At 42.3% G+C, this 10,326-nt stretch overlaps 1 protein-coding gene across 1 annotated transcript in view; it reads right to left on the bottom strand.

Moving 5' to 3' along the window:
• Positions 1–274: 274 nt before the first annotated feature.
• LOC132846935 (rab11 family-interacting protein 2) overlaps positions 275–10,326 on the bottom strand; it is a 16,290-nt gene continuing 6,238 nt past the window's right edge. Inside the window, exons 3-6 of the mRNA XM_060871747.1 lie at positions 6,841–7,253; positions 5,614–5,941; positions 3,524–3,617; positions 275–894 (exon numbers count right to left, since the gene is read on the bottom strand). Of these exons, the coding sequence (XP_060727730.1) occupies positions 664–894; positions 3,524–3,617; positions 5,614–5,941; positions 6,841–7,253 (1,066 nt within the window). The 3' untranslated portion in view covers positions 275–663. The remainder of the gene's footprint in view (positions 895–3,523; positions 3,618–5,613; positions 5,942–6,840; positions 7,254–10,326) is intronic.

The raw sequence follows: 10,326 nt of genomic DNA, 5'->3' as shown, positions 1-10,326 counted from the left end.
GTATTATGAAAGGTTTGTTCATACTGTGTCATTTAGCCTCTCACAGTCTGTTTCGGTGTGATCTCAAGCTTGGTCTCCTTAAACACGCTATACGTAAAAAAAAAAAAAAAAAAAAAGAAAGAAACTAAATATTTATGCGGTAGCCTGGGCAACTGTTCACAATTTTGATGTCGTCTACTACATGTATAATAAACTTGGTTACACCCAAATGTGAAAAGGGATAAATTCTATTTGATTTCGACCGTAGCTTCACGGACATCTTTACAGCCGCTGATCAAATGAATCGATTCCGATTCATCGACAATTTGTGTTTGCTTGCTACGCGGACTGTTTGTAAAACGAAATAAAAACATTTCCATTTTTAAATATCTTTATGGACAGATTTTTCTCGTCATTTGTTGCCCGCAGAGACATCTGATGGGTTTTCCCACACCGCCACACAAAAGACAGAAGAAAGTATTTACAAACCTCAGTGTACAAACAACAAACTACATAATAAAAAGTTCTTAGCCAGTTTTTGGCGTTGGCACAAAAAGTCCTTCGATCGCCCACCAATTTTTATAAGGTCGTACAATCTCGAGTCTTCGAGTCCTGAATAACATGTAAACGAAGAGAAACGCGTGATTATGGGATCACCGTTTTCCCGGACGCCGAGGCGGACGTCTATTTCTTGGAGATCTTCCCCGCTTTCCTCTTGGGCTCGTACGGCGTCCTCAGGATGCTCGGCGTCTCCTCCATGACACGGACCAGCAGGTTGTCAATGTAGTCCTCCAGCTCGCGGATGTGAGCGTCCTTCTTCTTCACCACCTCCTTCTGCTTGATCAGCTCCTGCACCACCTCCTCGAACGTCAGGCTGCTGTATGCCGCCATGCTGCTCTGGAGCTGTTCGGGCTCCTGAGAAAAAAAAAAAAAAAAATCAACAGCAAAAAATAAAAGTTAGTGGGATACCATTACCATGACGTCGTTGTCTACAGCGGTATAACGAGTCACGACTGAGATTCAGCTGAACCTGATACCAAATAAACCCAAACAGGAACCAAAGAATACCTGCTTTCATTCATTCATTAATAATCTACACATTAGTTTTTATCCGTTCATAGTACATGTAAAGGTATCCAGCATCACTTACTGTATGCTAACGGTTATAAGCAGTTGTAAGCACCATCCCATATGCATCATTATGTAAACAAACAAACAAACAGATACCAGCAGCTTGTGGCGACAAAACCGCAAAGTTCCGAATCATTCCACTGTCGGAAAACTGACACGTCGCCTGTTACACAGCGCTGACCCTGGAGAATCCTTCCAGAAGATTCCAAGTAAAAAAAATCTCCTCCTCCTCAAAACTGTTTAGTAATCTCTTTATTTCAGGCGTATTTACATCTACGGGGTCAGGGACTGAATGAAGAATACAGAAAGTCTAAAAACTCTTTGGGAGATAAGATATAAGACTTCTTTTGTAGGTTCGTACTACGGAAACAATAACGTATCAGAACGAACGCATGAACTCACGCCTGCTGATCTTCTGACCAATCAGGCTCAAGCGTTCGGCTGCGTTATCATCAGATCTAAAGAGGAGAAAATTGGAAATAAACCTTTCATGGGGATGAAAAATGTAGGAAAATTTCACAACATCCCTTAAACATCTTAAGATCTGAAGTGTGAGATAACACAAAGGTAACTCGGCAAAAAAAAAAGAACTAATAACGTGTCAGAGCGTTATGAAAATAAATGCGTTAATTCATTAAAATGCACTTTAAACGGATGAGTCATTGGGAGGTTCCGTCTCTCTTTCTCTAGGGTTGATTAAGGAGCTGTTCTCTCCTCAGAGTTTATGGGAGATGGATGAGTGTTCAGATTTGTAGGCCTTTCCACCGAGCCTTCGCCTGACCCGGGACCTTGACTCGTTCAGCTGACAAGTGCAACAATTAAGATTAGCCTCATGCGATAACAATAATAAAGATAAAGCTACTGACATTCCTTTTTCTTTTCCCTGGGGAAACAACAAAGACTTTTTAAGCTTAATAAAACTGCCAAAAGCGAAGACTACAAAAGAAGGCTGTAATAACTTCTTAAGGTTTGCTGGACTCGCTGCTGCTTTTGTTCACCCTCGAATCCAACACTTGTTAAGAAAACTGTCATGATCTACACAGACATGGAGTCGGATGACTGTCGCTTGCTAGCCAAGAAAAACCTCCAGCCACAAATGAAAGCCATCAGCGGAAAAAAAAAAACCCAACAAAAAAAAACAAAAAACAAAACAAAACAAAAGACGGGAGGAGCGGAGAAGTGAAAGGGAAAGGACGCTGTGTGAAGCAGAAAAGTGGCGACCGTGAACCGGAGAAGCGCTGACGAGCGGATCTGCGAGGAGCTGCGAGATAAGACCTGCACTTCGCATTCTCCAGTTGTCTCATTACTGGAGCTAATGAGGGCCTTTGCGCTGGGAAATGTAAAACCCGAGTCCTTTGAAACGGCGCGACCCGGCGTCCTCCCCCTCGCGTTTTTAATTGGGTCCTTTCGCAGACGTGCCGCCAGGAAAGCCATTTTCAGCGCTGGTAACCATTTAAACAACATTTCCGTGTCTGTCTCAGCGAGCTAAACGCTGCTCCATGCCAGACGTAATGACATTAACCATTATTACAATTACGACAAGCCCTTGTTTAACGCTGCCTGCAGTTTGACCTGTCACATCAGCACCAAAATGCGCATCGTCTTCCATCTTCTGGCCCAATTATTCAGCGGGTAGCGAAAAAAAAAAAAAAAAAAAAAAAAAAATCAGAAAGACAAGAAGCAGAAACACGTTAATAACATCGCACCGTTTCAAATTACACGCAGATCAAAGATGATGGCTGGCTATTTCGCTTGTTAATTAGATAAATGCTACTCCAAGCGAAGTGTCACGAGCGAGACCGTGCCAGAGATCTGCGACGGCTGCTGCAGCTCTGTCCAATAAACGAGTAATTAAAAGTTTTGGCAAGTTGGAACTTTTTTCAATCTAAATACAAAAGAAGGAGGGAACAAAAAAAAAAAAAAAACAACAACAACAAAAAAAAAACAACGCTATTCAGAAACTTTTCACTGTAATCACGTTAGTGAGGAAACCTAGAAAAGTGACAGGAATATTCCTAAGAAATCAATTTATTGATTATTTATTTTGCTTATTTTTATTAACAGAGAGAGAGAGAGAGAGAGCGAGAGAGAGAAAACGAGAGGAATATTAAATCATTTAGCTCCTATAACATAAATAATAACAGTAACTAACTTGTTTTATAACCTTCAGTATAACCATAGATGAACAGAAATCACAAAATGTTCATTAATAAACCTGCGAATTGCTGTGACGAGGAACAAACGACTCAAGGGGGCGCTGTTCTAGTAACGTAATTAATCCAAAAGTGGATAGTTTTCCAGTAAAATATTTAATAACGCCCTCAAATGACTCTCTAAGAATCGACTACACACATTGACACAAATAAATAATGAATTAAAAATAAATAATAAAATACAGAAATAAAACCCTTACCGACTCTCTGACGAACTTCTTTCCTTGTTTTTTCTCCGGGGAAACGTTTTTCTTACTCAGGTCTTCGTTGCTGCTTGGTTTTTTTGCATGATTACTGCAAAACAGAACAAGACGAAATTACACCCTGATAATGAATGATAGTGAAACGTTGTGGGGTTTTTTTTTTGACATACAGGAATAAATGTTTCACGAATGATCATAAACATGTCACAGAGAGACTCAGGCAGGAAACGGCTGTTACCAAGAATTGATTTCTGGTCATTCGACCACATTAAAGCCACAAGTTTAAACAGAGTAGTAAAAAAAAAAAATGTATGTAAAATGTATTAGAACAAACAGCGCCTGCTTTTCATTCCTTACATTAACTTGATCATAATGAGACATGACACATGGGAACCAAAGAGACTTTTTGATTTTCAAAACTTTATCGTTTCTAAAGAAGCCTAAAAGAAGTCTCCAGTGTATTATTATTATTATTATTATTATTACTATTACTATAAAAGTTAGGATAAGTGTGTATGTGGGTTACTAACATATTTTTCCAAAAACATCCACCTACAGCTTTACTGCTCACTCTGACTGGACTCTATAGTGTTAATAGCACTTTTTCTCCTGCAAGATGTTGTTCCTTCACCTGACTGTCAGATATCAGTACAGGGGCTTGAGACACCCATGTTATAGCTCGACCTGCCTGGGTGGAAAATCAAGGCTCTGACTTCAGTCATGACATCTGATCTGAACCCCGGACCTGCCACTGGATCTGACCCCAGACCTGCCGCTGAATCTGAACCCAGACCCGCTCGTGGGATCTGACCACAGACCTGAACCGCTGAATCTGAACCCAGACCCGCTCGTGGGATCTGACCACAGACCTGAACCACCGAATCTGACCCCAGACCAGCCGTTGAATCTGACCACAGACCAGCCTTTGAATCTGACTCCTTACCTGCCACTGGATCTAACCCCTGACCTGCCACTGGATCTGTCCCCAGACCTGCCACTGGATCTGACCCCAGACCTGCCACTGGATCTGACCCCAGACCTGCCACTTGATCTGACCCCAGACCTGCCGCCGGATCTGAACCCTGACCAGTCACTGGATCTGACCCCAGACCAGTCACTGGATCTGACCCCAGACCTGCCACTGGATCTGAACCCTGACCTGCCGCCGGATCTGACCACAGACCTGAACTGCCAAATCTGACCCCAGACCAGCTGGTGAATCTGACCAAGACCTGCCAGTGAATCTGACCAAAGACCAGCCAGTGAATCTGACCCCAGACCAGCCAGTGAATCTGAACCCAGACCTGCCGCTGAATCTGAACCCAGTCCCAGTCGTGGGATCTGACCACAGACGTGAACCGCCGAATCTGACCCCAGACCAGCCGTTGAATCTGACCACAGGCCAGCCTTTGAATCTGACTCCTGACCTGCCACTGGATCTGACCCAAGATATGCCACTGGATCTGAACCCTGACCTGCCGCCGGATCTGACCACAGACCTGAACCGCCGAATCTGACCCCAGACCAGACAGTGAATCTAAACCCAGACCCGCTGCTGGATCTGACCCCTGACCCGCCGCTGGATCTAACCCCTGACCCGCCGCTGGATCTTACCCTTGTCCTGCCGTTGGAACTGACCCCGACCTGACGTCGAATCTGACCTCAGACCTGCCACTGAATGCAATGCCAGATCTAACCACAGACCTGCCACTGGGTCTGATGCCGGACCGGATGCTGGATTTGACCCCAGACCCGATGCCAGATCTAACGCATGTCCGGGATATTTTATAAACCTCACAAGTACCCAAATTTCTACATCATTATTTAAGTAGATGTAAGTACAGTAGTTAAGTAGATTCCTTGTTCTATGCTCTTACTTCTGGTTTTGAGGACAAAGCTCCACGTTAAACATTTAACATTTCAAGATATTTTCCATTTTATTATTTTATTTCTATTATTGTGTGTAGATGTTTACTTAGTGATTCCGAATAAGCATTTTAAATTATTGTTGCACTGCTTTTATTTACAGTGATTCAAAGTCTTCAAGTCTTTGCCTAAAAGGTGGTGTGTTTAGTAATCAGGTGTACCTGGGCATGTGATGTGGCAAGAAGGGGTTAGTATCACTTTCAGTGGTGAAAGGATTTGTGAAGTGTTGAAGGTCCCCTGAATTTCCTGCTCGTCCTCCGTTACTCGTCTTCTTCCCGTCCTTCTTCCCTGTCACACGCTCCAGCAAGCTGACCTTCTCCTTCTTCTCCTTTTTGTCCCACAGCTGCCCGTGGTCTGACTCGAAGGGGTTGCGATTGCGTGGGAGCGTGGCGGATTTCTGTGGCATTTCTGGAAAGGGGTCACCTGCCATCTCGCCGTCCTGGTAACCGGGCATCTCGCTCTGAGAGCGGCGGTGAGGAGGAATGCCGCCTGAATCAGAGGCAATATAAAATTCAGCAACTTGATCGAAAAATGATAGCAAACATAATCTAAACATGAAAGAATAGTTTGCTTGCTGTAAAACCTGCTACAGCGTGGAGCTAGCGCCGCTGGATTGACACACACCTTCTTCTAATTGGTTATGTTTTTAACACATTTGCACCCTTTTCACAGGACACAAATTCTGTACAGAACCTCAAAGCTCAGCAGAGACCCTTGAAATTAGAGTTGCCATGTAGCAACACTCTCAGTCTCTCTCACTCATTTTCTACCGCTTATCCGAACTACCTCGGGTCACGGGGAGCCTGTGCCTATCTCAGGCGTCATCGGGCATCAAGGCAGGATACACCCTGGACGGAGTGCCAACCCATCGCAGGGCACACACACACACTCATTCACTCACACACTCACACACTACGGACAATTTTCCAGAGATGCCAATCAACCTACCATGCATGTCTTTGGACCGGGGGAGGAAACCGGAGTACCCGGAGGAAACCCCCGAGGCACGGAGAGAACATGCAAACTCCACACACACAAGGCGGAGGCGGGAATCGAACCCCCAAACCTGGAGGTCTGAGGCGAATGTGCTAACCACTAAGCCATCGTGCCCCCCTATAGCAACACTACAAATATATTTATATTTTCATGTAATGAATGTATGGAGAATGATTTGCTGGTCTTGCAATTAGATGTCGCCTAGCAACATCCTAGCAACTGGCTGAAAAACCATCTAGCAAAACCCTACTGACCACAGGGAATACCACAGCAACCAGCTGGCAGTACCCTAGCAACCACCTCACTATACTATATATATAGTGTAATGGACCTTTGGATGTCCTTCATCATGCCACAGGTTAGAAAGGGAAAGGAAAGTGCACTTCTCTCACCGCTCTCCTCCATGGAGTTTACAGAGTCCGTCTTGGGCCTGAAGTGCGTTCCGACTAGATCGGACATGGAGTGGGCAGCAGAGAGTTTCTGAGCCCCCGGAAGAAGCGAGTGTTTGGATTTGGGCTCCAGATTAGCAGTCTTGTGCTGACGTTTGGGGTCTGATACGTTCTGCGGAAGCTGGGATTCGGCATCACACTGCGCTGAGCGAGGCAAGATGGCTGAAGAGGCGTCCGAGTCGTGCTTGCGACCCTTCACCTTGTCCTTGAGCTTGGAGAACGGCGAGCGTGGCTTGTCCCGCATCGACAGGTCAAACATGCTGGCCGTCATGTTGTTCCTCACGAACTGGATGCTCACCTGGATCTTCCCACGCTCTTTTTTCTTCTGGCCTGGACGGGAATCCAGGGTGTACCAGCTGAGGATAAAAGGACACGTGTGTATATATATATATATTAGATATGATAATCGGAAAACTCCGGAATCTCATATTTGCCCCTCGATCATAAAAAAAAATACATACATATATATAATATATATATATATATATATATATATATATATATATATATATATATATATATATATATATATATATTTATATAAATAAAAAAATCACTTGTGGGCACAATCGACCATGATGGGGGGGGGTATGACGTAGCCTGATATGAAGAACATACACTACAAAAGTGTCTTTCAACCATGAAACTTTATGTAGGTCTACAGATCAGAGCTGTTAGAACAGACATTAACGCTGAAAAAGAGGGGGGGGGAAAGAAAGAAAGTGATCATCGGCACCAAAGAAGCCTTGGCGTGTGACAGAGCAGTGAATTACTCATCTTATATGAGCAAAAGAGCATTTGGGCTTCGTGAAATAAAAGGGAAACCACCTTTTTTTTTTTTTCTTCAGCAAAAGTACCACAATGGAAAGCGCCTCCTCTTCCAAGGCCGATGTATAATTCATAAAAAGAAAAATACAAAAGGGCAATATGTTTGTCGGCTGAGAAACCCAATTTCACTTCACCTAAATCCACAGACTAGTCCATTTGAAATGCCTGAGAACGCATATTATAGTGGGGATAAACATAATTCCCTGGTAACTGCGTTGGTTCGGGGCACATAAAGAACGAGAAATAAGACGCCCCCCATTCCCCCAGATCCTGTTTGCTTAACCTCTCCTGCTTTCTCCCCTGGAAGTAATGTGATTGATGCTATAACTCTCCAAAAAGAAGGTGACATTTGCACAAATCTGGCCTCCCCCCCACCCCCCACCCCCCCTCGCTCCTCACGCCAGCATCGGGAGATTATAAAAAAGAAGAATATTTCTGGATGGCAACATAAATTACGCCGCAGTAACAGCTTGTTTAAGGCGCTCGGGCAGACTTTCGCCGATACAGACGCGGGCGGAATCGGTTCAGACGCCGTGATGGTGAGAAACGCTGTCGAGCCAGAGTGCCATCGAACTGACGGCTTAAGCAGAGAGAGAAGGATAATAATAATAATAAAAAAAAAAACGTTACATCTTGGTTATATGAGCACAAGATGATTTGGCAAAAAAAGTATATAGACACACATAAAAAGATCTGTCTAGAACGATGGATTCTCTTTTCCATAAGTAGATCCGGGAAGGTGTTCGACTTCAAAAGCTTTTCTTCAAGTAAAACAATATGTTACTGGGTTCTGCACATAACCTTCAAAAGGTTCTCCCCAGATGGACAATCTTGTATGGAGAAGATCTTGTATGAAGGCTAGATGGTGTGGCAACCTTTAGAAACTTCTGACCCTGCTTTAACATGTATGTTTTTCTCCTTTTTACCCCAATCATCTACATCCTCCTGGAGAACGCAATATTTTTAAATATCTTTCTTTTTTTTTTTTTTTTTTGGATAGAATCCCTGGTGCCCCTTCTTTAATGGTGTTTTGTAATGGTTCCTTGGATGGTTCTAGACTAAAGATTTTCTACACGGAACCGTGTCTGCTAGCAAAGCCGTATGTTGTCAGGTTCTAACACAGACCATCCTTAAGGTTTAGCTTAAAGAGTTAGCTTTAAAAAAGAAATGCTATAGTGAAAACTTTGCGTGAAAACGAAACCATACGTCGTTAGATTCCACGTAGAATCTATCGATCACTTTGCTCCCCATGTCACCAGCCTCCATGTTGGAGCTACACACATGTGGACAACCTTTAGTGTGTTTAGTGCTTTTTGTTTCTTTTTTTGTTCCTCTATGAAATGGATCAGAACAATATAACGGACAGCACTGACAATTAAGAAAATAATAATTAAAACAAAATAAATAAATAAATACTAGCCACTTGTTATGACATTTTGAATTAGTTGTTAAAATGATTATAGATCTTAAATTATTATATAACTATAAGTAAAATTTAACGGAATCTTTTATTTACTTTGAAGTATTTCTATATTTATTTTCATTTTTTTTATTTGATTAAATTCTTTCCTTTTTGTGTACTTTTTAATTCAAGTTCTAATTAACTTTGAGATAAAAAAAAATGATACCATTGTGTGAGAACTTTAAGGAGTAACACACTTTTGTTTTAAGCATCAAATGCAAAACCCGATTAACCTGACTGCACACACACAAACACACACACACACACACACTAACCTGGGTTTGGTATGTCAGGGACAGTCTGGCATGGCATGTGTTTGTTGGCATGGCGTCGTCTCTGTGCTGCACGGTAATATCTGGTGATATCTACATCTGACCTGGAGTTCATGATGACCTGGCTCACAACTCAGCCTTCAAATGAATCCCTAATAATAAAATTTACAGAATCCTTCTTTTTAAACTGGGGTATTTAAATATCTAAATCGTCACAGAGATAGTAATGTTTTTGTTTTGCTCTAAATCGAGGCGAGGCCGTACTTTTCTCCACACGTGGGCGTCAAGGACGAGATAAAGCTCGGATCCGCAATCCTCCCACGCCGCACGGCCTGCTGGGAAAATTCCCACGCTCGACAAGCGCAGGTGCGTGATAATTAGACCCCATGTCAGAGTAACCCTGTGATCAGTTCAGTAAAGTCCATATTTAACTTCATTTAACTTACAATTAACACTAATCTTTTTATTTTTGCTTAGTTTTCTATTAACTCGTAACCGCCGACAGACTTCCCCGATTAAACGGCTACACAGAAACCCGAGTGTTTTTAATTAAAGACTAAAGACTGACCAACAGTAAAATTATTGGCACCCTTTGAGAACATTATACGCCGTGCCTCCGAGTTCTGATAACTCAGTAATCAGAACAGCTTCTGCTTCTAAAACAAAATGGGAAGCAAAATGTTTCGGTGTCTAATAACAAAAATTTAAAAAGTCCAAGTGATAAAATTTGTAAATATGAAGGGAAAAAAAAAAATAAAAATAAAATAAAATATATATATATATATATATATATATATATATATATATATATATATATATATATATATATATATATATATATACAGTTACAGTTAACAAAAGTGTGGA

This window comes from Tachysurus vachellii, chromosome 6 (genome assembly GCF_030014155.1).
Source record: "Tachysurus vachellii isolate PV-2020 chromosome 6, HZAU_Pvac_v1, whole genome shotgun sequence".
Taxonomy (NCBI): domain Eukaryota; kingdom Metazoa; phylum Chordata; class Actinopteri; order Siluriformes; family Bagridae; genus Tachysurus; species Tachysurus vachellii.
This window is presented reverse-complemented; position numbering and strand designations above follow the sequence as displayed.